This window comes from Drosophila virilis, chromosome 3, assembly GCF_030788295.1.
Source record: "Drosophila virilis strain 15010-1051.87 chromosome 3, Dvir_AGI_RSII-ME, whole genome shotgun sequence".
In the NCBI taxonomy this organism is placed as follows: Eukaryota; Metazoa; Arthropoda; class Insecta; order Diptera; family Drosophilidae; genus Drosophila; species Drosophila virilis.
Genome location: NC_091545.1, coordinates 20,042,741 through 20,070,110, shown reverse-complemented (window position 1 = coordinate 20,070,110; position 27,370 = coordinate 20,042,741). Strand labels below are relative to the sequence as shown.

The 27,370-nt window shown below is 35.2% G+C and overlaps 5 protein-coding genes across 9 annotated transcripts; 4 read left to right on the top strand and 1 right to left on the bottom strand.

Annotated features, from left to right (window-relative positions):
- The first annotated feature begins 55 nt into the window (after positions 1–55).
- Positions 56–10,234, top strand: Nca (neurocalcin homolog). Of its 2 annotated transcripts, none has more exons than XM_015175057.3 (5): positions 56–198; positions 8,144–8,243; positions 8,870–8,988; positions 9,605–9,793; positions 9,929–10,234. In XM_015175057.3, exons 2-5 carry the CDS (start codon positions 8,174–8,176, stop codon positions 10,121–10,123), a joined length of 573 nt encoding a protein of 190 aa, XP_015030543.1. In that variant the 5' UTR covers positions 56–198; positions 8,144–8,173; the 3' UTR covers positions 10,124–10,234. The 2 variants fall into 2 exon arrangements, with proteins under 2 accessions (XP_015030543.1, XP_015030544.1); XM_015175058.3 differs by lacking the exon at positions 56–198 and adding an exon at positions 2,728–2,825.
- Positions 59–7,202, top strand: LOC6622761 (neuronal calcium sensor 2). 3 transcript variants are annotated; one of them, XM_015175055.3, is made up of 5 exons: positions 59–198; positions 5,039–5,167; positions 5,239–5,382; positions 6,119–6,247; positions 6,918–7,202. In XM_015175055.3, exons 2-5 carry the CDS (start codon positions 5,057–5,059, stop codon positions 7,092–7,094), a joined length of 561 nt encoding a protein of 186 aa, XP_015030541.1. In that variant the 5' UTR covers positions 59–198; positions 5,039–5,056; the 3' UTR covers positions 7,095–7,202. The 3 variants fall into 3 exon arrangements, with proteins under 3 accessions (XP_015030541.1, XP_002048009.1, XP_015030542.1); XM_002047973.4 differs by lacking the exon at positions 59–198 and adding an exon at positions 2,722–2,825; XM_015175056.3 differs by lacking the exons at positions 59–198; positions 5,039–5,167; positions 5,239–5,382 and adding an exon at positions 6,016–6,035.
- A 1,277-nt stretch (positions 10,235–11,511) lies between the features above and the next one.
- Positions 11,512–16,921, top strand: SMC5 (structural maintenance of chromosomes 5). The gene is made up of 17 exons (XM_002047971.4): positions 11,512–11,671; positions 12,328–12,700; positions 12,814–12,992; positions 13,059–13,305; positions 13,362–13,460; positions 13,519–13,806; positions 13,866–13,967; positions 14,106–14,314; positions 14,369–14,532; positions 14,674–14,800; positions 14,895–15,100; positions 15,156–15,373; positions 15,428–15,652; positions 15,718–15,942; positions 16,078–16,235; positions 16,487–16,604; positions 16,667–16,921. The coding sequence occupies exons 1-17, from the start codon at positions 11,598–11,600 to the stop codon at positions 16,760–16,762; spliced, it is 3,108 nt and encodes a 1,035-aa protein (XP_002048007.1). The 5' UTR covers positions 11,512–11,597; the 3' UTR covers positions 16,763–16,921.
- A 1,565-nt stretch (positions 16,922–18,486) lies between these two features.
- Positions 18,487–21,233, top strand: LOC6622767 (outer dynein arm-docking complex subunit 4). Its single transcript, XM_002047970.4, has 9 exons — positions 18,487–18,839; positions 19,168–19,331; positions 19,395–19,577; positions 19,635–19,750; positions 19,814–19,907; positions 19,968–20,144; positions 20,320–20,609; positions 20,662–20,807; positions 20,877–21,233. Exons 1-9 carry the CDS (start codon positions 18,560–18,562, stop codon positions 21,125–21,127), a joined length of 1,701 nt encoding a protein of 566 aa, XP_002048006.1. The 5' UTR covers positions 18,487–18,559; the 3' UTR covers positions 21,128–21,233.
- A 334-nt stretch (positions 21,234–21,567) lies between these two features.
- Positions 21,568–27,312, bottom strand: bmm (brummer). 2 transcript variants are annotated; one of them, XM_070207775.1, is made up of 8 exons: positions 26,908–27,311; positions 23,152–23,834; positions 22,917–23,083; positions 22,744–22,852; positions 22,595–22,683; positions 22,277–22,533; positions 22,100–22,213; positions 21,568–21,971 (listed from the first exon to the last, which is right to left on the bottom strand). In XM_070207775.1, exons 1-7 carry the CDS (start codon positions 27,065–27,067, stop codon positions 22,167–22,169), a joined length of 1,512 nt encoding a protein of 503 aa, XP_070063876.1. In that variant the 5' UTR covers positions 27,068–27,311; the 3' UTR covers positions 21,568–21,971; positions 22,100–22,166. The 2 variants fall into 2 exon arrangements, with proteins under 2 accessions (XP_070063876.1, XP_015031431.1); XM_015175945.3 differs by lacking the exon at positions 22,100–22,213 and having other exon boundaries at positions 26,908–27,312.
- Between the last annotated feature and the right edge of the window lie 58 nt (positions 27,313–27,370).

Below are 27,370 nucleotides of genomic sequence, written 5' to 3'. Positions count from 1 at the left end.
AAATATCGGTACTTATGCTCTTGGATATCGATATATCGATACATCGATACCTATCCAACATCCCTAAAAGCCACCCTACAAATTATTGTATTGATTGTGTTTTGCTCAAGCTATTGTTTTGCCATTAAGTAAATTATATGTTAATCTGTTTACTTTAAGAGTGTATCACAAATTTAGTTATAGTGTTAAATGTTACAGGTAGGAATTATACTTGACGTGCTATATTTTATTGCCGTACATGGCGAATAAGTGTGTGCTCAAACATACATTTGTTTATTTGTACATTAAATGTGTGTGTGTGTGTGTGTGTGCGCCTGTGTATATATGTGTGCACATAAGTATATGTATATGTATACTGCATGCAGATATGCTTATTTCCGTGTCCCAATATTCGCAGTGTTTATTTATAAGTCATATACATACATATTCAAATAAATATCCCTAAATGAGCTTGTTCCGGCATAACTAGCTTGTTATTATGTTTCACCTTTAATCACCTGCCGTGTTCGAGCTTTCTATTCTCAATTGTAATTATATTCCCATAGGTGCCGACATGTTAAATATAACAAACGGATCAGGGAATTTTGACCTAGTTATGCTCAGTTAAACGCTGTAATTATTTTACAAATAATTCTACTCAACCAAATATTGTCAACAAAACGTACGGCTTGAAATATTGATTAATGTACGCTATTCTAAAATATGCTTTATAACATCCACTTTTCTGTTCAATGAAAATTGGTTAACTAAATGTAATTATGTAGTTCACTTTGATTTATCGTGCGGGCAAATGTACAAATGTATAGCTCCCTTTCTGCTGCCTTTTAAGAAACGCGCTCTCATATCTCCTGTAAGGTGTGAACCTGTAATACTTGCATGTGTGTACATAGTTATATATTCTTCTTGCAATTAGATTTACTTGGATGTATACATATACCCAATACCTAAGGAGAATTCGCAATAACAAGTGGAGAAAGTCTCAAAGGAACTATAGAGTGGGCCTAGAACCAAGATGAGTGCTCAAGCGTCGCTCAACCTTCCTTATGAAGGGGAGCTGGGGTGACAAACTAAGCCCGGATGCTATCTTCTATCCCATGAACTGCTGGGACATTCACAAAGAATGTGCATAGCTTGTTTTTGTCTTCCTCCACACAACGTGTACACTCTATTAGCTACACCAAATTTAAAATCTTCATCTCTCAAAGGCTCTGGGATCCAAGATTTTCTACAGACGGACGAACACACAGAAGGAAAGGGTTTTATCGATCCGACTACTATTGCACACCAAGGGTATATGTCGGGTAAGGCCGGAGAAGAGGGAAAAAGTTATTTTGCATGGCCGACACAGAAAATATTGAAGGTAGTAAAAACAGACCTGCGTAGGAAAGGATCGTGAGCTTTATTGGTTGGGTTCGGCTGGAGATGCCACCAACAATAAACTTAAAGTCACAGCTTGACTAAAAAAGTTGGTAGTCTACCCTAGAGCATCCGATATACAAGTGAATGAGTCTTACTGAGAACCTTGTGTGAGCCTTGTCCGATTTTTATGAAATATCTAACCTTTTATATACTATACTTATGGGTTTTTTTTCATTATTTGAAGGGAGTGCTTGTAAACACACCATAAAAATATTTTTTCTGATTTGAGTGCTATAAATCAGAATATGAATGTCAAATTTAATGTTGAAACTTTTATTAACTGCGATATATGCTCAAAAAACGTAACTGAACTTATCATAACTTTTGCTTAAATCGGGACCTCTAGCTCTTCTCTGGTCGTCCTGATGCATCATTTATTTATTTTCATTTTGTATAAATTAGGAAAAAACGCTTTGTAATATATATGCAACTAAGTATATGTGTAATAATAATAGTTTTGGCTTCCCAAAAGCTTTCTAACAACTCGTTAGCAATTGATGCTTTATTGACTCCCTAAGAAACAAGATTCCATTAGCTAATTGGATGTTTCCGATCCACCAGCAGCAATACAACTTTAAGCCCTAAACCTCTATCGCTATACTCAACAGATTTCTTGTGGCATTTGCATTGTTGATAGCTTCTCAAGACAAGAAAACATCTCCGACCGTAGTTTGTATTTAGTGTGTCCGTCTGTCTATTTCTATGTCAACTCGACACACATTCTTAAAGGTAGATATGTCTTAACTGATCGATTCGGACTACTATGTTATATAGCCACAGCAAAGATGTGCCAAAAATAAGCTTTTGTGTGAAAAGGTTTATGTGTTTCACATATTAAAATCAAATCTAATCAACATCGGGCTACTATATCATAAAGCTCTATTGAAAGAAAGAGCCGAAAAATGAGTTGCTGTACTTTAAAACTTATCGATGGATCAGGTTTCTTCTGGATGCCAATTAAATATCATATCAATACGATACTATGCAGAAATATTGCAAATATGTTCTCTTTTATTACCCGTGAAGGAGCTATATAATATAGTATATTCATGTTCATCTGATTTTGCTCATTGGATACCAATTGTTAAGTTGACTTTCATTTTCAAAGATTTTCGTTTAAGTCCATTTGACTGGTGTTTCACACATTTCGGTAAATCCATTCCTCCTTTGTGGAAATGGGGATCAGGGACTAAGAATCCAAATTTGAGCTCATTAAAACATTGATTTGTTTGTGAAACTGAAAAATATCAGGCTTTTCTGTTGATTTTATTAACTCCTATTTTTTTTTTATTCCTAAACCATTTTTAGTAAAGAAATGTGGCTAGATGGAACGCTGGTATGAATCATTCCCTGATATATTCCGTTTACCAAATTGCTAATAATAATGTATAAGCCGGAACAGACCTGTAAGTAAATTTGTTGGCATAATATCAAAATATTTACATGATTTAGCGAAGTAGAATACCACAGTTGTAAATCAAACTAAAAAGATTGATTTATTTCTACGAATAAATTTAAATATAACTCTTATTATGAAAAAAAAAAATGGATGGCACTACAAATTATCAACGGACGCCATTATTGACTGTTTATTTATTAGAAAAGGAATGTTTTTTTTTTAATCAGAAATCTAAAACGGGTATTATAAAATTTTAAGATCAAAGAGAAGCTTTGCCGATCCATGCGTAAAAACTTATTGGTCTCACAGACTGTAAGAGCTAAGGAAAGGTTGAATTTATTTAACGTCGAGCCTGCAATTCCTATTCATATCTTGTTTTTAACACTCAATTGTATTTTTTAATCTAATATATATTTTGAATGCTCTTCAGAAGTCTTTACGATATATTTGCTCAGTTTGTAGGGAGCTTCCAACAGATCATTTGTAATGTTGAAGTTACAGCAGCCTTTCGGTCGGCTTAAACGTAGAATTCCCATTTTTACTCGAACCCAAAGCGCAGAGACATAAAACTTGGTATAAGTATGCTTATATATAAGTACACAGATCTGGATACCTTACCTTGTTTTTCGATTTCGGTATATGCCTTATTTATGCGCCAACACTGAGCAAGTTTTTCTTGCAGTGTGTGATTGTAATTCTAATTTATCGATTCTATGCGTAGAATGAAACTATAAAGTTCAAGGAATCTCCTAGTCGCGCACTGCCGACTAGATCTTGATCCATTGTTACAAATGAATATTTTACTTTTTCTGCTCAATCGATTTAACTCGCATCGCTCAAAACTTTCGCATTTGCCTCGATCGAAATATTATCTTTGCGCGCCTTGAATTGTCATTTATTAAACTGTAGCCTCAGCGTGTTATTTTTCTATGCCCTTAATTAAATACTTAATGTAAGTGCTGTCTGCAGTTCGAGAATTCTTAATTTTAATCTTCTCTTAAACGTTGTCTTAATTTGAGCAAAAATGAACTTAATTGCAGAACACGGCTTTTTTGCGATTCGTTGCTAACGCAATAAAATATTGCAAGCAATATTTCTTATAATTAGCCTATTCAAAGATTGCTTTCGCTCATCTTCCCAATATTTAACTAGACTACTTAAATCTTAAAATAAATTTTGATTTAATTTCAAGTCTAGAACCTTTGAACTATTAAAAAAAGGTTTCTTCTCTTGGTTTATTGCGCATTACGCTTTCAAATTATCGAATATCGAAATTCTTGTTTTTTTGAGCATATGTCTTAGGTTTTCGAAGTAAGGCTCGCCAAATTTAACATGTAGCTTCTCTTATCGTATAAACAATATAATTTATTGTTGCGATACCTCTAGCTAAAAAGTCAAAAGTCGCGTATTTATGCGAATCTTCAGTTGATGCAATAAATGTCCTTTTTTTAAATTATACCCTGACCCCATTAGAGAATGGTAAAAATGGTATAATAGATAATTCTATGGTACTTCCATATCAAGTTTGTTTTAAATCATCGATTTTTTGCCCCGCCCTGCCTGATTGTGTTTTTATTAAAGAAAGTTTCAGCAACTTCTCCCGCCCAGGGCAATATTTGTTCATTTCTTTGGTTTTTATTTCAAAAATCAGCTTTAATATATATATATATATTTTCGAAAAGTCGAATACTTTTTGACCACCAATGTATCTAGTTCAATTATTATACCATTTTTAAATTATTTTAGCATGTATATTGCAAGAATACTAGATAAGTAATAATATTAACAATAGAAATGTATTGGGCAATAAAAACATGTTGAATTAAAACTTTAGGGTGGCAACCCTATTGACGGGAACAGCAAGTTATTACTGTGTACAGAAAATAAAAATTGGTAACTCAATAATCAGGCTGTATACAGATAATTTTTGCGCATGCGCATAAGTCAATCCGTTTTAGTCCTTCGGTTCACTTAGCGTTAACAACTTACTGGGTAATAGTTTAATAAAAAGTTTTCTAAAGCACTCGAAGTAGAAATGCAATGTAAATACCATATAAAAATTGAATACATATCGTAAACACAATGCAATATTATTAACATATATTAATATTGATTGAACGTTTAACCACATACTATAAAATACTGAGAAAAACGCGTAATAGATAACGAGTTGAATCATATTGACAAATTAAAAACAAATTTATATCAAATTGTTAAAAGTGAAAATCTACATATTCAATGGGGTGCTTAAGTAGTAAAGATCGCCTAACAAAAGAAGATATGGAGTTTTTGAAAACCCACACCCGTTATGATGAAGCCACTATAAAAGAATGGTACAAAGGATTTAAGGTGAGTTTTGCACAGCCTTTAATATTGAACGATTTAACTTATACAAATGTGCATTGTTACCTTTCGTGTAGCAAGACTGTCCCAACGGCCGTTTGACTCCTGCTAAATTCGTTGACATGTATAAAATGTTTTTCCCATCTGGAAATGCGGAAGAGTTCTGTGACCATGTTTTTCGTACATTCGATATGGATAAAAATGGCTACATTGACTTTAAGGTAATTACTTGAATAACAGCATGTGCCTTGTAAAATAATTGCTTTATAAGTATTCGTTTTTCTCTCACAATTTCTTTAAAATTAAAACTTTCTTAAAAATATTATTTTTATTTCCTGTACAATTACAATTATATGACATCAGACAACAAGCATTTTGTTAAGAGCTTAATTAGCTTATAAAATGATTCGAAATTATTCATTTTTACCGCGATAGCCATATGAAAAATGCACAATTTTTTGTCCCTAAGGTGTGTTACCTGTTACACGGAAGTACTGTAATTTGCGCTTAAGCAACACAAACATGTTTTTCCAGTATACAAGTATTCGTGAATGCAGTCGATAGAGCTTTTTGCTTAGACGCAAACACAGTTGAAATATACAGCGCATTTTGGGCACAGTTCAGCTTAGCTAAAGAGCAAAATAATAAAAGTTCCTTAAGTAATGGCTACTAAAATTGACAATGATTAACTCTGACCCCGTTGGCACTATATTATCGGAAAACCATGTCCTAAATTACAGCTCAAGATAGTCGAAAATGTCAAAGATTTCATTAGTAATTAACTTAATTGCGAAGAATTTTTTTATTTTGATTAAATCACTAAAATAGAACAAGTTTAGGGTTAATTGTGGTAAATATTTTCATATTTTGCAAGGTAATTTGAACACTTTGAGAGAGAAAACGACGCTTTTAAACAATTTTACTTCAATACCCCTTTTTTCTCACTTTCTTTGGCAGGAATTTTTACTCGCAATAGATGTTACTTCTAGCGGCACACCAGAAGAAAAATTAAAATGGGCATTTAGAATGTACGATGTCGATGGAAATGGCGTTATTGACATTCAAGAAATGACAAAAATTGTTCAGGTACATTACAAACATTACAAATACACTATATGATTTTCTTTAAAACGTTCGAAACGAATGGGGTTGAAAATAAAAGAATTCAACGGCCAGGTGTCTTACTACATTAGTTTGAGGGATATTTTAGTAGAATGTGTCTGTTCGTATACCCTGATCCCATTACAAATGGATAATAATGACATAATACATCTGTTTACAAGTATGTAATGGGGCGATGGACCTCACATCTAGAAGATTACTTCGCCGGGATGGGTTGACTATTTTAGGCAAAAGTTCATTTTTCCTTTCCATAGTTGAGTTTATAGCTATAGATTGATAATTAATTCGTCTGGCCACCTTCCTTCGCTCGCCGAAGTGTTCTCTCCGATCTTCGGCAAACACATTGAGACAGCATTGCTACTAGCTGCATGCTCACCAATCCAGAAATAACGCATAGGACTGCTGCATTACTACTTACTACTGTTGATGCCCATATGCGTGCAGGATTCAATAGTAGGGAGGCTTCTATACTCGCGAGAAGACATCTAACAGTCCTAGGTCCTCCTCTGTTGTATAGCATCCGCGGACAGGAGAATATTTGAGACATATTTAGGCTTGGCTAAGCAACTTATAAAACTGTTTACAAAAAAAACTATACTTGCTTTGTTTTGATTTTGATATAACATTTTTTCAGGCAATCTATGACATGCTAGGAGCATGCTCATCAAATCGTCCCGCTGATTCTGCAGAGGAGCGTGCAAAAAATATATTTGCTAAAATGGATGAAAATAACGACGGTCAATTAACTCAAGATGAATTTTTGAAAGGATGTTTGCAGGATGAAGAGTTGTCTAAAATGCTGGCCCCTTAAATATTTATATCCCATAATATGTGTGTATTTGATGAAATCAGTAATGAAATGTATAAATATTTAATTTATATTTCTTATACTAAAATTATATAAAAATATTGAATATCAGGTTACTTGTTTCAATGACTTTTTTACAATTTAAGCCACGACTAGAACGAATATGTTGATTCAGTTCCAGCACTCAAAAAATCTGCAATCTCTATCTATAAGTCGAGTAGAGTGCGATTACTAATGAGGAGTGCCTTGGATATTTTGAAATATTATTTTATTTCCGGCTTGAGCACGACTTTAATATATACGATAATAAACGTGGAGGGGTTTTTTAATCTTCCTTTCTTTCTATTTTTAGCGATATATATTGGTTTTGATGAAAAGTTTTTCAGGCATAAACCGAAGACTATTAAAGTAAAGTGAACAAGAATATTTGAATATACTTGCTCTGCTGCGCGTGCTTTGGGTTCTTGACTAGCATTGATTTCACAAGGCGAACACTCAAAATTCACTTAAGTGCATGATGTTGTTGTGAGCCTTACTCTTGGGATGGCAGCAACCAAGAAAGCATCAGAGGCAGTGAGCCTAAGTTTGTGAACTGCGATCAATATCTGTCGTATAGGCGAAGCACGATAACATTTTTTTTATTACCCAAAATCCGTACGGGCAAGTGTATAGTCGGTTCTAAAGGGGACTTGCTTAATCCATTGTGTTTACTGTAAAGAATAGTGACACATTTAGTATTTGACATTTGAAAGAATCATTTAATTATTTAATATTCCCATGTAGGGACTAACAATTCAATACATAAAATATTGGTATAATAACTTTACTATCGCGTGTAACGCGGAGTCCTGATCGTTGTGCTAAGGTCAAGATCGGTAAGAAACTCGAGAGCGGATAAGGTCCGGTGTTAATTTGATATGCTAGTTAGTCTTTTGTTGTGATTGGCATATTCAGTCCTATATGAATTTTCTTATACGTGTGCTATTTTAGTGAATAACATTTATTGATTTTATATTAAGCATTAATAATATTACTTACTTATATATTTCAAGAAACCACTATAATGAAATCAACTTCAAAAAATGGGAAAGCAAAATAGTAAACTCAAGCCTGAAGTTTTGGAAGATCTAAAACAAAATACAGAATTCACAGGTAAGTTGATCAATTTCTATTCATTTCAAAAAACCATATTAGAAGGTCGTTCAGACATTATATAAGTCCAGGTAATCCAATCACCCGCTGAAGATTTTATTTCCTATCAATCAATTTAAAAGTGTGAGTTTTGTTTTATTAACAAATTGAAATCATTTTCTAAGACGACTGGACTTCCTAGCCAATTTACTGACTTTTCTATCGTTGTGCTTTGCTATTTTGGGGTCTCATCCGAAATTAAAATATCAGGGGTAACATTCTAAATGTTTTCTACCCCGTAGAGTTAATCACACAGCTTCCCAAGATGCTTAATTAATTTCCCTGCCTTTTAAGGCTCTAGAGGTAGCCCCTAATGCTCCTTCTCTTTGGGAAAGAAAGCTTTGGTATTCATTTGTGCCCATTTATGCACTACCGCAGCATTTGCTGCTCAGCAAGTGGTGTACCTGTGTTTTTGTATATAAGGATACATATATGTAACGGCAACTCGGCGTCGGGTCTAGGCCATCTCCTGGAAGGACCCTCCCAATTAGAACACGACTACCACTTTATTAGCATTCAATACTAAAAAAAAACTCAATTTTCATTTCTTAAAATTAATAATGTAATGTTTCTTTTATAATTTTCAGATGCTGAAATTCAAGAATGGTATAAAGGTTTTTTGAAAGATTGCCCTAGTGGTCATTTGTCGGTAGAAGAATTTAAAAAGATATATGGAAACTTTTTTCCATATGGCGATGCAAGTAAGGTATATTGACTTTTTTACATAGTGCCCTTTTATTGTATATTAATAAATTTACACAGCGCACACACGCATGTTTTAGAACGTGATGTACATATAGGATAGGTGGGTAGTGCTACCAGTTGATTATGAGTCCGACAAGCCCATGTTTTAACAATACAAAAATGAAGAGTTATATTCAGGGCTTCAGAAAAAGGCGGAACGCCAAGTTTAATCAGGATAAGATAGATATTGCTACACATCATTTATGGGATCGAAGGTGGGAATATTGTGTAACGCCCTATAATATAGGGTATAGTCACATGGTAGTCCGATTAAGGTATAAACGTGAGAGATTAAAACTTGTGTCCGATAAACTGTCAAAATGTTTCAAACATAGGAGGCGGGTAAGTTTCAAAAGATCGTTTCAATTGAACTTATTTTTTAAATCAGATCTGTAGCCTACTGCACACGACTGCTAGAGATTTGCTGTTTAATTTTGACATAGGCACAGACAGAGGCATATGATATTATTTGTGCATGCTAGGCGGATGCCCCACCTTTAATTCGATTACAATGACTTGATAAGTTTTTGATACCCAACGCAAAGTGTAAGAACATTTTTAACAAAACTTATATTTAGTTTGCAGAGCATGTTTTTAGAACATTCGACTCAAATGGCGATGGAACTATTGACTTTAGGGAATTTTTATGCGCCTTAAGTGTAACATCCCGTGGAAAACTGGAGCAAAAACTGAAATGGGCATTTTCAATGTACGACTTAGATGGAAATGGATACATATCGCGGCAGGAAATGCTTGAAATTGTTACGGTAAATAATATAAGGTTTAAATTCTTCTTCGTTTATTTGATCAGTAGCTCTCTTATTTTAAAACGGCATTCATATTGTTTCTGTTTCGTCAATATTGTTGCTAAATATAAATGGGTTATACGTCAATTTTTTCAGGCAATATATAAAATGGTTGGATCGGTCATGAAAATGCCCGAAGATGAAAGCACACCCGAGAAAAGGACGGATAAAATTTTTCGTCAAATGGATAGAAACAAAGACGGTAAATTAAGCTTGGATGAATTTATAGAAGGAGCTAAAAGTGATCCTTCAATAGTGCGGCTTTTACAGTGTGATCCGCAAGCACATTAGCTTAAAATTGAATTGAACACAAGCAATAAACATTCAAACGTGAATTCATTAAATATTGTTTTGCATAAATAATGTATTTTAAGCAAATATAAAACATAAATCAAATCTTAACACTTCCTATTCTAAAATTTACCGGTTTTGTTTTGAGTGGGAAGAGAAATTCAGCTCTACGACTGGAATGGCTGCAAGAAGCAAGCTTTCAGCCATGGACCGGTTGTCTTACTGGAAGAATTATAGCCGGGAGCCAGCGAAGGCCATTAATGTAGCGCTAATTGCATACGTTAAAAAGCCATCGTTTCTGGCATGAACAGTCGAGGGTCAAATCGTTTCGGTGATCGCCATTGAACACGGATTGCAACTCAAAACACAGGTGCCTAAGCACTTACACCTAGCCGTGCCACCTGGACTGCACAATGACGGCGAGCAAACGCCGAACGAGCTCTGGACTCTAATATATCTGCAACCTAACAAAATAAAAGTATAGGCTATTCCTGCTATTGTGCTGGCTGACATCCTCAATGGTCTCCAGACTCAGTTCTCAGTACAGAATCGACTCAAGACTGTACCGGTGGCAGCCGGTTTTCAGAACGAACGAGCAGTAGCAGAATTCGGCGACCCTTTCGGTAGACCAGTGACCCCAGGGTGTACCTTTGGGAATACCTTGTTTGCTTAAAACACGTATGCCCAAGGTTAAGTGCGCTTTCTGACCACTCGACAGGTTTCATGCAGAGCATAAAACAACAAACAAACACATAAGAAGCTTGAACCAGAGTACCCAAATGTAGAAAATCAGGTCCGAGAATGGAAGCGAGAATGGACAGCGAAAACATACAACAACATATAACGCCAACATCTGAAGGGCTTATTGCAAAAATTTCTGAGTCGACATAAGGTAAGCGAAAAAATTTTAATCTACTTAGCGGATATGCAGACGTTAATGACTACTTGTTGGAATGGAACAAAATGGCTCAAGGTGTCATTCCTGGCTTTTAATATCCTGATTTTGTAGAACATTCCGAAAAGCAATATTCTTTAGAGCTGCCTAGCTTCAAAATGTTTTAATTTTGCCGTGTTTTGCTTTTTAAATGCTGGCGTGAAAATCGCAAACACTGCGCACAACATAACTAGCTTCTCGAGAAGCGATCAAAAGCGCTGACTCACCTCTGAAGTAAACCTAAAATAAATATTAAATTTTAGATATTAGATAATCTCACTAATGAAGCCTGTTTAGATTTTTATAATCCGAAAAAAAATGTAATTTTGTTACCTAGTTCAATTCATTTGAGTATAGAAACAAGAAATACCTGAGTTCTGTGCCAATTCCATTATTTCAAAATCGCCACTATCTTGACTGTGTTGGTTGTTTGTATTTGTGAATGTACCGCGTATTTGAACCATTCGACATTTGTTTACCATTTTTAACAGAACGCGTACGAATTTATGTTTGTGAATCGCTAACTATTTAAATGGCATCATGGAAAAGTCCAGCCAACTTAAGCCAACACAAAAGATTGGAAGAATTCAATCTGTGTACTGCAAAGATTTTGTGTAAGTGAATTTGGAGTACAAGTTATGCTGCCAGTCTGTTAAGAACGCCTTGTATATTCATATGTATGTGTCCACATAATATGTGAAATTGGATGTTTATTCAGAAATGCACTTGGATTTGTGTAATAAAGTTACTGAATATGAATGCGTCGCATGCATTTTAATATGCATGCGGCAACAGCTGATGCATTGGCGCATTTGCTGCAGAAAGGTCATGAAACGCTGCGCCAATCAAATTGGCCCGGCTCCCATACACTGCACACACTCACAACGATCTGACAATACGCAAACCGTTATAAACAAGAAAGAACAGCTATCTTGAGCACGCAGATGACTGAATACCCTTGTAAACAATATGCATAGCTTGCGGCTTTGCAGACGTGCGAGCGTACTCTATATAAATATTCAATTTTTGTTCCCATGTTTACATCCATATATCATAATTTTTGACCGATCATTCTCTGGCAGCTATATCATATCGTGATACGATCCGACCGATTCTGTCATACATATGTATGTGCTGCAACAGCAATATTTAATTGGGAAATGTAAGGGAAACAACTCCAAACTCGTCTTTATATCATTCTCAGTCTTATACAGTGCATCTAAATTATTTTTGGAATTTGTATTTATATATATATGTACTTATATTTCAGCTCATATTCGGAAATAACATACTTCCCGAAAGAGTATCTAAACGTCTTAACGGGACCAAATGGAACGGGCAAGTCAACAATTGTATCAGCCATTATATTGGGACTGGGCGGTGATCCACAGTTGCTGGATCGGTCCTCTAGCATCTCTGATTATATTAAAAGCAGTAAAAGCTCTGCAGCTATTGTCATCACAATTTATGGAAAACAAAAGGACTCTGTGGAAGCATTTAAGCGTACGATAAATCACAATGGAGAATCTCGATATTTTGTTAATTCTAAGGAGTTGTCAAAGTCAAAATATCTGGCTATTATTGCAACTTATAATATTCAAGTCAGCAATTTGTGCCAGTTTTTACCACAGGATCGTGTTCAGGTATATTTTCCTTGTCATTTTATATTTCAACACATATGATATATTTTCCACCTTCACATTGAAAGGACTAAGTCCATGGTACAGTAATATGCTAACAGTTTTTAAAATTTTAGGACTTTTCAAAAATGAATCCGCAAGAGCTTTTAGTCAACACCATGTCCTCTGTTTGCGACAATCAGTTGATAAAGAACTTTATCGATCTGAAAAATATGCGAATAAAACAATTGGGCGCTCATGCAGACCGAGAAAGGGAGAACGATAAACTTCTAAAAGAACAAAAACGATTGGAGCAGTAAGTACTCTTTTCTGAATATACGTACAGGCTACTTTTTAAATATTGAAACAAATTGCATTACAGGTTACAGATATCGGTAGATCAATACCAGGAACGCCAAGAAGTATTACAGAAGTTAAACGTTTATAAGGCGAAAAAATTATGGACTGAAGTGACATTGGCTGAAGAAAAGATCGATAGTTATAAAAGTGAATTGGATAAAGCGAAAGAAAATTGTGAAAGTCTGAAGAACGCGTATGAACTGGAAAAGCGATCACAAGAAGGAATTTCGAGAAAAAGGGAAGAGCTTAAGGAAAAAACAATTGAACAAGTATGTTAAAAGAAATTCGAACTTTGTAAATGTTTAAATTAATTAATTTCTTTCAGAGTCGGCGAATAAACCAAGCCATGGTTACAAAAAGAGAACTAACTTCCCAGTTGGAAGCCATAAAAAACAAAATTAATGAAAGCAAATGCGATTTAGAGGTTGGTTTATTTGATTATTTTTAGTGCTATGTAACTAATATAAGTATGTGTATTACAGAGAAATATTCAGCTGTCGGCCAAAAGTATAAGCGAAGTGGACAAAATAAAGTATTTGGTGGAAACTAAACGGCACGAATTGCAGCAATTCAACAATGAGAAATCTGAGGTCTTAAATGAATTGGAGATACAAAAGAAAAAGATACAAAAAACTCGCGAGACGACAATGAACCAGTATAATAAGCGAAGAGAACTTGAAACAATGCTGAACGATGAAAAAATTCCTGAAATCACAGCTCTATGTCACAAGATAGAGCGATTGCAAAACATCAAAGCACAAAAAATAGAAGTAGGTAAATAAAGCTACTTGCATTCTATATTCTTACCTTTTTTTAAACCAATTTGCAGGAGCTGCGTCTTCGTAACCCAAACTTAGTCAAAGCCATGAATTGGGTAGCCCAAAATAAACATAAATATAAGTGTAACATATATGATCCCATGGTATTTGAGGTATGTATATGAACGACCTTTTGTAAAAATGCTGCATTTATTTACAAATGTTCATCCCGTGGCAAGATGAACATTGCGCAAGACCTGCATATTCTTTACCTTTCTAAGAAGAGTAAATTAGTGTCTCTTTTGTTTCAGTTGAGCATAAAAAGTGAGGAAGGAGCCATGTATTTGGAAAACGTAGTCAGGCAGCGTGACTTATATGCCTTTGCATGTGAGGACAAAAGTGACATGTCTGATCTTATTAACGAATTATGTGTGAAGCAGAAGCTATCCGTAAATGTTATGTACTGCGCCCCAGCAGAGACGTGCATGTTTACGTCCACTGTTCCAATATCAGAAATTAGGTAAGCATTATTAGTCGACAAATCTTAATTTTGTAGTAATCACATCAATAACAGGCAAATGGGATTTGATGCGTATCTTGTTGATCTGGTCTCTGGGCCGATACCACTAATAAACAAGCTTTGCGGAAGCTATCAAATTCATAATATTCCCATTGGCAAAGATGAAGTCAGTAATTTTACTGCGTGCGTTCCCAAATCAATTCGAATTTATTTTGGAGGTAAGCTATTGATGATCATAAATTAATAAATTTGTATTGGGCACAATGAATATGCATAGAGATAGAGAAAAGGGAAATCTTAGTCATCTTTAAGGCTTTCATAAAATATTACACTCATTTTCTTTCGTCTATTTTCGTCAGGCACTAAAAAGTTTACTGTGACGACATCACGATATCGATCTGATCTTATACTTACCGAGAGCACAATTCGAAGAAAAAACCAGCTAATAAGTATTGATTCAAAACAATTGACGTCTCTAAAAGAAAGGCGAGTAAAAATCAACTTTATTTGACTTTTATTATATATTTTGCTCGAATACCAATTATATTATTATAAAATGTTTAACATAAAACTATTACAGGCACAATAAATCCATATTTGAAAAGGATCAAATTAGAAACAATTTAAGAGAGATTGATAATGAATTCGACCGCCTGCAAATAGTTCTACGCCAGGAAGGAGAGACCAAAAGAAAAATTGAACAGAAATTGGCGCACTATAGTAATTTGGAGGATGAAGTGAAAAAGCTACAGCTAAAAATCGACACAATCAATAAGTCATTCACTTGTAGGTAAATCAAATATCATGGTTTTCTTGTTTTTGATGCATTTCTTTATTTTAGCTACGGATAAACTCAAAGAAACTTTTCAAAAGGCCGTGCTTTCCGATTTAAAAATAATATTCGAAATCGAGCGGAAATTGATAAAGATTCTAGAGTGCACAGACAAATTACTGCAGGTAAAGAAATTGAACGAAACATTAGAAAATGCACATAACCAGCAATATGAATCTCAAGTTAATACGCTCAAGGAGAGTGAAGATCAATTTAAGAACGCCTCTGTAAGTGTAATTTAAACGGAATAGAACGCCAGCATAACATATTTACATTTACAGACTATAGTCGACAAGTTATCTGCATCACTGCAAGTCAAAGTTAAAGATATTGCCTCAAAAAGAGTGGAAGTGCAGCGTCTATGCAATGGTCAACTGCCCAATAGTAACGATTTTCCATTTAAAACAGATTTTGAACAGTTATCAAACCTGAATGTGGAGCAAATTTACGAAGCCATAGTCGAGTTTCAGGCTAGATTAGAGTGCATGAAGAATTTAAATTCTGAGGTAATATTGATTTAGAAAGTTGTGCTTAACTTTAAAAGGTCTATAATCATTTTCCATTATTACAGGCAATTGCGGACTTTCGTCAGCGCCAGAACGAGGTGGAACAATTAAAGAAACTCATCGAAGGCAAATCAAATGAAGAAAAAAATGTAGAAGCTGAAATATCAATCTTATACAATAAGTGGGAACCACAACTTACCGCATTGATTGAAACAATAAACAAAAAGTTCAGCGAATTCATGGACTCAATAGCATATGTTGGAGAAGTTGTTTTGTCGAGAAATGATAAGGTATGAAATTAAACCTGTGCTCATCCGTGCACAATAACACAAGTGTGCATTTTACGATGTATCCGATTGCACAGGCAATTCCTGTACAGTTCCTTATAATCTATATACTATATATTTGTCTATATACTTTTTCAGAACGATTTTGACTCGTATGGCATACAAATTATGGTGCAGTATAGGAAGGATGCAAAGCTACAGACTTTGGATAAATATGTTCAATCCGGTGGAGAACGTGCCGTGGCCATTGCAATCTATTCCTTGTCGTTGCAGCACGTTACACATGTGCCATTCAGGTAAACAACTAACTACATAACATATTTCGCTTACGTTTAATTAGAAAACAATTGTTCACAGTGTAGTGTACATAGTAATTCTTTCAGGCCGACTTCGATATTCCAGGCATAGTGTTATCCTTTTAATTAATATTTACCACCGTTTTCCACTGCCTCCAACTGGGTTGCTTTCATTGATAATTATATTTGTAGTTGTAGTTCCTGAAAGCTTTGACCAAGATTGTTAATTATAAAATTTGTGTGCTTTGCAGATGCGTTGATGAGATTAATCAAGGCATGGACGCTAAAAACGAACGCCATATTTTTAATTTACTTTTAAAAGAGGCCACTAAGGAGGGTTCTGCACAATATCTTTTTGTTACGCCCAAGGTAAGTGATATTTATTAAGTGTTTACGTCTTCAAGCTGTCACATTTATCCTATGTTTCTCAGCTGCTTCGTGATTTGAGCTACAACAATCGCTTATGCGTTTCGGTAGTTCACAACTCTGCATCTATCAAACCTGATGTCAAGTTTCCGCTGAACTAGATGTTTCAATTTATATTAAATTATGTCGGTAAAAGTGTTTTCAATGTATAAATCCGTTTTCAGCATAAAATATTTGCTTGTTTTAGATTCTTAATTTTTCTATGCACTTGTGTTTTTGTAACGTGTTAACTAAATGATTAAAATGTTTTTAAGCATCAACATTTTGGCATTATTGCGTCGCTGTTGGACGTGACAGTTCATAAAATAAATTTAATTCTATGTATATACCACGTATTGAAAGATCACCAAAGCAATTTCTAGTTTGGATTGTTTTTATGATCTAGATCGCACTTGATATTTATATACAATGTATTTCTTGCGTGAATCTAATTGAATATGTTCAGCGTCTCTGTTAACTTATTTAAATTATAAGACTCTTGTCGCATTCCGCATGCAACTAGATATTCAACGCGCTTTAAACACGGCACATACCGCTTCTTCCTCGTGGTTGCCTTTGGCTTAGTTACATAGATTCATTGGGTTATCCTTTAATTTATTGATAAAAATTAGTCACACATAAGTTATACTGAGGTTTTTACTCCCATTATATTGAGACTTAGTAGGCCAGTAGAAGATTTACGATACATATATATATCAATAACTGCTGATCTAAAAAATCCCAACTATAATGAGGGCACACGCTTACAACCATTAAGGCTTAAAGTTTATGCCTCGATGTTTAGTTCTCGAATATTGCCGTTCGAGAGACTAACGACTGATAATAAATATGCTACATCTTTTATATATTGGCGAGACTATTTGTGGTTAATCAAGCGATAACTTTTGCTGTTATTTGTCGCATTCATATCAATTTTATTAAAGTGTATAATATACATACGTAGACGTGTAAATCTTGATCAGGCTTTAGTAAGAGAGCAATAGTATGCGAAATTGAGTGCAAGGTCTGCTAAAGATAGTAATTTGATATTGAAACTCAGATGCTGTACCGTATGCATTAATTAACTCTTAGTGTAAGACAGTGTGTTAAGAATGCCCCAAGGTGTTCATCACGATATGTGTACGGCACAGAAAGAGTTCTCAAATCTCAAAATTTGAAAGATCCAAGTTTATACAGACTTAGACATTTACTTAATTGTCATGAGGCGCATCGGTCGAGAAGGTTTTATTATTTTTAAAGCCATTTTCACAAGTTTTCTAAACTTTTTAACATGTAGTCAATTATTTTGTTATTGATCAAAATTGCTGTATTCATTTTTCAATATGGTATTTTAATAAATTACTAGCGAATTCTTTTCATCAATTGAGTTCTTGCTGAAAACCACGTTAACAAACGTGTTAAAGTCGAGTTTCAACTGTAATTTGATATCGGAAGGCATATACTATGGGCAATATGTATAATAAAATGAATCGTCAAGCATTGCTGATTTTTATACTCTTACACTGGGTACTCTTATATTTTTAAGATGGTTTCACGGGCCCTCCATCTATTTGTATGGTTCCATTAAACTAGTGAATCAAAACGTATGTCATTTCCCACAGAACAATGTAGAAGATCCAAGTAAGAGTCGATGCGGAAATACTGTGTGATTTTCCCATCTGCCTATTTCTCATTTTCAATAGGTTGGGGGCTACAAACATGCCTAATCAGTTCACCATTGGAATTAAAATCATCAGAATTTAATTTATTTGACAGTTTTACATCTCATCTTCATTATGTTTGCTTTTCTTGTTGAGCAACAAAACAGGAAAAACAAAAAAAGAAAAAAAAAAAAAAAGAAATAACAATTTAAAACAATAAAAAAAAAATAAAAAAAATAAAAATACAAAAAAAAAGCTATGCCGTCTATTACACTAACAGGAGTACCACAATCTGGTATTCAAGAAGCTATTCCAGTATGGGAGAAAATAGATTGGAGTCCGGAAGTGGAGCAGGGAATATATAAGGACTGGGGAAAATACTATTCTCGACGACGGAGGGAAAGTATTTCAATGAACTATTATGACAAGGCACTTAAGCTCTCTCCCGATGATCATGCGACTCTCTACCATCGCAGTCAGAGTAGGCGTAAGACTGCACGAATAGAGAGCGCGCTAAAAGATAGCCGAGAAGCCCAAAGTAAGTGTAAATTTATACATAACAAAAAATCGTCGACTCTCTATATCCATCATCTGTTAAGTTTTTCGTGGGGGGCCAATTTTATCTCAGATATCTAGCAGAAGTTTTACTTAGACTGTTTGATAATCCCCAGATTCTTTAAGATACATTTATTAAAGGCTCGCGTTATATCCGCTCGACTTAAATGTTATTCAAATCTAAATTTATCTCGGGTGGGAAATGTCCGATCGAAATGAATTGAAAAATATTCTGATAGTGTCCAATTAAATTGATTTTAAGACTTCATTTTGCCTCGAGCTAATCTGTGAACGCTTTTATTTTTATAAAGGACTCTTAAAAAATTTGTCTGTGCAAAATGCACCAGTTAATCTGGAAGTTTGCGATGCTTTGTACGAGCTAAACCAGTTTGAAAATGCCAAGGCAGAATTGTTTAATAATACACGTATCTTTACGGGCAACAAGACGAAGGCCTTCGAAAATCGATTGCATGTGGTATGTAATATATAAAATGTTTTTACCATTTTTAAGCTATATTTAAAGCTATATATTTCTTAGGTTGATGAGAATATAAAAGACGCTTGCGGCGATGGATTGAGCCCATTTATTTTGGAGAATGAAAAGATCATGTCGCTTGTGAAGGAACTTCTTAATGAGAAAGCGAGAATTGATAATCGCCCGCTCTGGAAAAAATTAAAGGAACAAGGCAAATGCGATATCTTAAGCATTCCAGAAATAAAAGTTTGTTTCTTCCTATATCAAAGTGCCAAACTGGTTTTAATTGATTTATGCGTTTAGGAACAAATACTGTCCCCACTAGAAATAGCGAGACGAAAGCGTGCATTTGATATATGTAATCAAGTTTACATAGATAGAACATGGATAGACATTCTATTTTTGAAGAACTTAAGAGAGTAAGTTTTCTAAACATGTTAATTAAAATTAATTAAATACACATGCATGTATTATGATTTCAGTAATCCAAATTTACTCTTGGAACAGTGCAAAAATTCCAAAGGCGTCTTAAGATCCTTAACTGTAAATCAATATGAAGTCATTAAGAAGTTTTTGGTATGCCTTTATAAGCAATTATTATTGAACCTAAAATGAAATCAGTTTGTATGTCTCTAGAAAATGATACATGCTCGCTCTCCGATATACTATGTGCGGTACAAAAAATATGCAAACATGGACCGGTTACGCAAATTCCAAGAAGCCCTGCTCTTTAGAATACAGTACCAGACACGTCGAAATATGATAACTGCTTTACAAACAATTCGGCGTCTTCGTACAGAAAAGAATTTGACGGTAAGTTTTGTTCACGAATTATATTGTTTCTAATAATCACAAAGTTGTTGTTGTTGCCTGTATAATATATATATTATATTTCAGACAATTTTGTTGTATGTTATCTGTGTGTCCATTAATATTCATACAGTTTTTTAAGAGCAACTTTTACATGTATTATTTTTTATATTTTCAGCGACTTGCCAGTTATATCGAAGAGATAATGGGAGATTATGTTGTGCTGAAAACGAATCGCATAATGCCATGGAAGATTGAGTTCATTAATGAAGTATACAACACTTTGGGTTTGGCTCTAGCCGAGCAGTACTATGTGCCTAAAAACTATAAACAACCATCTGGAAATCCTCTTCACCACTTATTGCACCTTAATATGAATAAAACAATGGAAATCTCCAAGTTTGTATTTGGAGACCGATCCACTCATCAGGATCAGGATATAGTAGATCCCGCCATCACAAAATCGAGGTAATACTCGGTTGTATATTAAACAATTAATAGAATTTCATTTTTCTTACAGACAAATGATTGCGCGTTTGGAGAAGCGCATGATATTCGCAAAACACTCAATCGAAAAGTGCTATTTACTTCATCAAATTGCGAGCATTCATCTTCAATCCAATCGCTATGATGAGTGCTGTTTTGTTGCTCGCAAGGCAATTCAAGGTTTGACAAGTCCTTATTAACTATTTTAATAATCTACTACAAAACTAAAAAAAAAAAAACCTTTCTTAGAAACTAAGAATTGCAACAGCTATTTATGGAGTTTTCTAAGCACAATTATCATTGTCAAGTCGAGTGCAGCTCTTAACAAAACTGAGCGCACAAAAGAAGTTTTGCGAAAAGCTCTCAAAATTGCTGAGAAGCTACATTGTCCAGAAATCATTGATTTTGTTGAAACGTGTATGGCTCATAATGAGCGACTTTATCTAAAACTGAGTGCAAGTCGTCGGGAAAGCAAAATGTCAGCTCGAAGCTCATTATAAAGTATTTTCCATCTCCTTCATTTTAGTCTAGTGTAGACAGCCAAATTAGCAGTGAACCAAATTGTACGTACCAAATAGTCATAAAATAAAACAGTTATGAAAATTGTTTCCTTTTTATAATGTACAATGAAGATTGCACGTCTTAAATCCTACTTGCAATCTTCATTGCAATTGGTTTCGAAAACTACGCGACAGACGGACGTGACCAAATCAACTGAACTCATCGTTCCGATTGGAATAATATATATATATCTATGGGGTGGACAGACCTTTTAGATTATACATTTGAGCCTTTGTAATCCATTTTGAAAGGGTATTGTAATAGAATTATATGCACGGAAGCTTTTTCTACTGGACGGGTATATAGTACAAATAGCTTAGCGAACGGGTAGATAAACTATCTGCCTATGGCAACGATAAATTTAACAACTTTTCAATCATTGAGTTTTCTTAACTTTTGTATTTTTATTTGTTTTCTTCTATTACATACCACCTTAACATAATTCATTAACTTATACCATTATACATTTTTTGTTGTAACTTAAAAGTAGGTCATACTGTACATTTTGAATATTTAATATAAGTTAATTAGGTACTCAGGTTTTTATAATATAATATATGTTTTTAAGCAAACAAATGCTTGGCTACAAGCCACTTTGGGTTCGTTGCGTTACAAATTATAAAAAGACTATAACTGAAGCATATACAATTTTGGGTATTCAACATATATATGTTTATGTACAATTCGGTTAAACCTTGTTCAGCCTCAGGAAAACTGACTACGGTTACGCGATACGCGTCGCCAAGGGGCTAGTATTCGGCGTATGTTCATCTATAAAATAGTCTGAAAAGAAAGGAAGGATTTGATTAAAGAGGCCACTCAATAATAGTTCTTTATGTATTGTTTAAAATGAATTCGTGCTCATCCAAATTGCCAGCAAGTTGCAATAAACATAATGAAAGCCAATTTACCTTAAATACTCAAATGTTAATAATTTAGTGGTTTGGAAGTTGTTACAATGTGCGTTCGAGATGGGCTTTAAAAGGCGACGTCGTGTAATTCAGGTTTCGTTGGCATAATTTGAACTGCAAGATATGTTAGTTTGATTTATTATTAAATCCTTGGCGATGCAAGATTTAAATACTAACCCGATTCAATACCATTCCATTCGCTGACTTCTGGATTAAAGCTCTTCTGATGCGCAGCCTCATGATCATCGACTGACCCATTATAGACTTGTAAATCGGTAGAGAGTTCATGCTTCGTCATGTCATCAAAATCGAATATTTCGGTCACTTTAATATTGTTGGTATTATTATCTGTGTAATAGTACGCATATAGCGCGTCGTTGTGTGCAGTCATCTCAATGACATGCCCGACATCGCTATCTAAAGGTGTTGTATCACTGCGTAAGAGTCGAAAGTTAAGGACAATAGGTTAATTTAGGGTTTTGCAAACTTAATTACCATTTATCGACAAGAATTGAAACATGTGGGTTATACAAATGGTTGGAGTGAAGAAGGCCAGTAGCATCAAAGTGTGGCTGATCGTAGAGCTGTGCGTTTGGGTTAGAAATTAGTTGTATAATCAACAGGGGCAAAGATTAAATACTTACCGAGAACTTGTTGAGAAAACGAACTGTCATGGCATTATTAAGCTGAACAATAAACTCTTCAGCTATTTGACGCATTTGCTTCGTCAGCTTTGGCGTTAAGGTGGTAATTCTAAATGATATAAATTAAGGAATATTAGTCAATCTGGCCATAACAGACATTTGAATTAACCTACTTTGATACTGTGGCCAGAAAGAAATCCATCGGGACTGTAGCCGGCAGCGAAAGCAATTTAATGCCGCGATGCTTAAATATCCAATTGGCCAAGCCCTTGTTAGCCTGCTCCAAATAGTCTTGTATAACGTCCAACACGGTTTCCGGCATGTTTGAGCTTAACGCATCCTGAAACATTTTTTGAGAATAAGTTATTATTATAGACAGATGGGCTATTATATATATAAAAGTCGTACCTTTCTATGCTTTTTGCACTCGCGGCACTCTGATTCCGTCTCCTGCGATGTCGCAACTGTTTCAGAAACTACAAATGTGGACTGAACAGCTATGCAGCGTCTGCAGTTGATTAGGTTATTGCGATGCAGAAATTGCAGTGCATCATCAAATCCCTGCTGGCAGAACTTTGAGAGGAACTCAGCTCTCGGCGGGAACAGAATGCGTACAAAGCGGTTGACATTCTGCCGTGATATCTCGATGCTTGTGTTGGCCCAATTAAGGTGGAATAGTTGCGAGCTTTGGTCGCGCGGACAAATGTCACTCTCGCCACAAAAAGGGCTGACAGTAATGGTGTTTTCGTCCAGGATTGGCAAGTTATCCGAGAACGCACCGTCCATATACCGCACGCCCCGAAAACGCGGTGGCAAAATTCCAGAAAAGCCCGGAATAAAGCAGGCACAAAGTAGTGCTTGCAACACCTCTTCGCGGGACGCAAACTCCGAAATTATCACGTTCTTGCCGTCGTACACCCGTGTCAGTGAGATGTGCAAACGTCCGCTGACACGCTTATGTGCGTCATCTGGCAGATGTTTCTGGAGTCCCTCCAGCAGGCAGGTCTGTATGTTGAACGACGGACTGAAGGGCCCAAGCGAGTGCCGGCGCGCCTCGTTCACCACGCGAAAGAAATCGGAGGTCATGCTACCTATAATGAGATGAGACCAAAATGTGCCATTCAATTAGTGTTCATCTTAAATTAATCAAGTCGTATTTTAGCATATGTATGTATGTATATAGTCCACGCACTCTAGCATCATTTCTGATGTCAACGATGTCAATTCAAGATTGCTGGCTACCTAGTTAGGCGATAGGAAATGACGTGTGCACCTCGAGCTGATTGGGTTGTATAAGTGTTAGTTTGGCCTCCATCGAGCATTTAACCGATAAGCCACTATAAAGCACACTTCTCTATATATATATATATATATACGTAGGCAACGATTGTTTTGTTTTTGCACATCATGTTATAGTTTTGCGTGTGGCAGCAGCTGTTTTTTTTTTCTTTCTGAAAACCCAGCTGATAAGAATCCCCTTTTGTTGTTTGTTTAAATATACGTAGATATTTATATGTTTGTGACTTGTGAATGCCTTTAATGTTCCGACCCTAATTCAAAGGCAATCGCATTCCGTTCATAAATACAAAACATAATACAAGAGATCGACCCAAAGCGAGCTTCCACACAGTACAGGAAAGTATAACAAAAATCCAAAATATTGAAATATGGAAAATTTTTGGCTATTTTACGACTCTTTCATGGCACAGCTTATCAGTGTGTAAGGGTATACTTTATTTCAAGGTTATTCTGCATGTTCTTTCACAATTTTATATATATATATATATATTTATTTTTGTCGCAAAAACCGTAAAGATATGAATCATTTCCCGTCTTCCGATCAGGCGATATAATAATGATTAGATAAGTAAGGGGAGCATTACCCGAAATTTTAATATAAATTGATCGCAAAAGATGGTAACAAAATGAGTTAAAGACTGATGTCAGATTTTGCCTGTAACAAATACGCATTAGATCTGCTTCCCTTGGATCGAACCTGCATAAACTCATATATATATATATATATATACAAATATATAATGTTCAAGAATAACCGCAATAGTGCAACGGGTAGGCTTCGAAAGAGGATAACTGGGAAATGCACACACGGGCTCACAGTGGGGGTAGTTTTGACTTAATGAAGGGGATGTGGTGTTTTGTTTGGAATTCATACTGTACTCTGAAGACATTTAATTGGTCGCTCAGACAGCTGCTTACGTCAGCGTTGTTGTAAATAGCTAGAAATAGCTGAATTCGGTTGCTAAGCACAAATTGCCAATAGAGGGTTGCCATGGCTTGTTCGTTGAGCTGCCAAAAAATAGCCAAATTTCAACTGTTTTCGGCTAACCTCTGAGAATAGAATTTAAGCTAAAAAAATAGCTCAGTTGGCAACACTGGTTGGCACACATAGATGATATTTTTCCAATTAAATTAGATTCTATTTTTTTGAAGCGTACTTAAGTGCATACAAATGTAATTACACACATGCAGATTTTTATTGAACCGAACCTAAGTACATGCATACATACATGCATACTATGTGCGTACATACATGCATATGTATACATACATACGCAGAAGTGTAAAAAGACCTCATCAGTCACAATGAAAAACGGGCTGATAAGTCGCGTCACAGCGCAAAACACAGCTGCTAATTTATTGTAAATAAAAACACTTGTTATAAATCTGTTTATATGTACTGCTTATATTTATGTATGTCGCTATATTCCATATTTGATTATGTCTAATCAAATAGGAAACTCATTCACTTTGTTTCGCCGAGTGGCTAAACTCAGGCCACACAGAATTGACGTCAATTGGAGGGGGGTCTATTGTGAGCACACATACACATGCATGCATACCTACATACATACATACATACATACATGCCTATAGCAAACGGTAAAGACCTAATAACTTTTTGACTTACAAAATACATGCATACATCTACACACACGCACACATACACATGCACACACATGTATGCCTGATGATATCTGATGAATGATAGCAGTCATGTAGAAATTTCGTGTGCCCGTCATTAACTGGTTTCAAAGTTCGAGAGTCATTAATCTAAGGAAAACAAAGCAAATTACACGCCTGCAATTGATAATTAAATGAACACACACACACATGCAGACATACATACATATGCACGAGCCGCATCTTTTCTAACTGGACTGCCGTTAAAAGCGAACTGCAGCAGTTAATCTGGAACAGGTGCGCCATGAATCATTCTACCTGACTGCCCACCGAACTTTCTACTACTATGTGGCAGAAAGCAGAAAGATGCCGCACCAGCGGCAACAGGTAAATGTACAGATGCACATACATATATACGTATGTATGTATGTATGTACACAACAGATATAATTGTATCTTTTGCGCCACCAAACAGCACGAAATTGAGAGAAAGGGTTTCAATTGATGTCATCCAGCTACGTACATATGCATTAAAAACAAAACTGCCTTTTAGATTTGTGAATAATTAATGAGTGCACAAATAACGAATATTTGTACGATTTTACATGTGTGTGAGTGCGTCCCTAAATAAACTACGAATCAAAACACGCCCTCACAGATAAGCAAGGTCGACCTTCAGAAAATTTAACAAATAAGTTGTTTGTATGTATGTTTGTGTGTGTGTGCGCGTGTATTTTTACAAATGTAAACAACATTCTCTATAGTTTATTTTTAGGGCCTGTCACACTTTACATATATTACACACAAGCATACGTACGTACGTACGTATGTGTGAATTCAAGTTGCGGCGTATTTTTATGTTACGTTTCGACAGCGACGAGCCCCCCAAAAAAATGGGAGTGTACACCACAGCTGGCCACAGTTGGACGTGTGTGTGTGTAAGTTGTAAATATTTACGTACATACACACACAGCTTGGTATGTGGACGGGAATGTTGTCGAATGTGTGGTATGATGGGAGTATGTATTATAAATTGATCAACATTAAATATCGCATTTAATAAGGCAAACGAGCATGGGTCGATGTACGCCCTAATCTAAACAGCCGAGCCATTCAGTTTTGTGCTCAATTCGCCCAATAAATATTATATAAAAGTGAGAATATACATATATATATATATGAATATTTAAATGTACTATGTATATGCATGTACATATGTATGCATATGTATAAGAGACATACCTAGTGGCAAATCGCATAGCAGGCAGCATGCTGCCAGGGACCCAGCGGAGGCACCTCCGATTTTTTCTAGAAGTAAATGCGGGGCATATTTCTTGAAGGAGACAGCAACGCCGACGTGATATATTCCAAGAAATCCGCAGCCAGCAAAGGATAAATTCATTTTGTGTTTTGGGTGATCAGCACTTTAAATTTGTTTTCGATATGGAATGTCTTAACTTTCGCGCTTTTAAACTTAACGTTTGCCTGAGAAATATGTTTAAATACAGGTGTCTGTTGTATATTTAATTCTTTGGTTGTATTTTGTGTTTATTATTTCGTTCAAGCTTTAAGCTTATTAATGTTTTGTTTATTCACTTCCGCTCACAATTAGATTGAACCGTTACGTACAGCTGCTTAAGCAACAATGAATAAATGAAATGGGTTGGCGCTATCGAAGAATTGGTTGGTATCGATATATACAAAA

What these genes read in the sequence shown, in the direction of transcription:
- LOC6622761 (XM_015175055.3), top strand. Translation starts at nt 5,057, where the DNA reads ATGGGGTGCTTAAGTAGTAAAGATCGCCTAACAAAAGAAGATATGGAG. An exon ending in AATGGTACAAAGGATTTAAG is followed by an intron (nt 5,168 to 5,238) that starts GTGAGTTTTGCA and finishes CCTTTCGTGTAG; the next exon opens with CAAGACTGTCCCAACGGCCG. An exon ending in AAATGACAAAAATTGTTCAG is followed by an intron (nt 6,248 to 6,917) that starts GTACATTACAAA and finishes ACATTTTTTCAG; the next exon opens with GCAATCTATGACATGCTAGG.
- Nca (XM_015175057.3), top strand. Translation starts at nt 8,174, where the DNA reads ATGGGAAAGCAAAATAGTAAACTCAAGCCTGAAGTTTTGGAAGATCTA. An exon ending in ACAAAATACAGAATTCACAG is followed by an intron (nt 8,244 to 8,869) that starts GTAAGTTGATCA and finishes TATAATTTTCAG; the next exon opens with ATGCTGAAATTCAAGAATGG. An exon ending in AAATGCTTGAAATTGTTACG is followed by an intron (nt 9,794 to 9,928) that starts GTAAATAATATA and finishes CAATTTTTTCAG; the next exon opens with GCAATATATAAAATGGTTGG.
- SMC5 (XM_002047971.4), top strand. Translation starts at nt 11,598, where the DNA reads ATGGAAAAGTCCAGCCAACTTAAGCCAACACAAAAGATTGGAAGAATT. An exon ending in GTTCCAATATCAGAAATTAG is followed by an intron (nt 14,315 to 14,368) that starts GTAAGCATTATT and finishes CATCAATAACAG; the next exon opens with GCAAATGGGATTTGATGCGT. An exon ending in GTTACACATGTGCCATTCAG is followed by an intron (nt 16,236 to 16,486) that starts GTAAACAACTAA and finishes TGTGCTTTGCAG; the next exon opens with ATGCGTTGATGAGATTAATC.
- LOC6622767 (XM_002047970.4), top strand. Translation starts at nt 18,560, where the DNA reads ATGCCGTCTATTACACTAACAGGAGTACCACAATCTGGTATTCAAGAA. An exon ending in TTTTTGAAGAACTTAAGAGA is followed by an intron (nt 19,751 to 19,813) that starts GTAAGTTTTCTA and finishes TTATGATTTCAG; the next exon opens with TAATCCAAATTTACTCTTGG. An exon ending in CCCGCCATCACAAAATCGAG is followed by an intron (nt 20,610 to 20,661) that starts GTAATACTCGGT and finishes TTTTTCTTACAG; the next exon opens with ACAAATGATTGCGCGTTTGG.
- bmm (XM_015175945.3), bottom strand. Translation starts at nt 27,067, where the DNA reads ATGAATTTATCCTTTGCTGGCTGCGGATTTCTTGGAATATATCACGTC. An exon ending in TTTCTGGCCACAGTATCAAA is followed by an intron (nt 22,853 to 22,916) that starts GTAGGTTAATTC and finishes TATATCATTTAG; the next exon opens with AATTACCACCTTAACGCCAA. An exon ending in ATGGAATGGTATTGAATCGG is followed by an intron (nt 21,972 to 22,276) that starts GTTAGTATTTAA and finishes CTTTCTTTTCAG; the next exon opens with ACTATTTTATAGATGAACAT.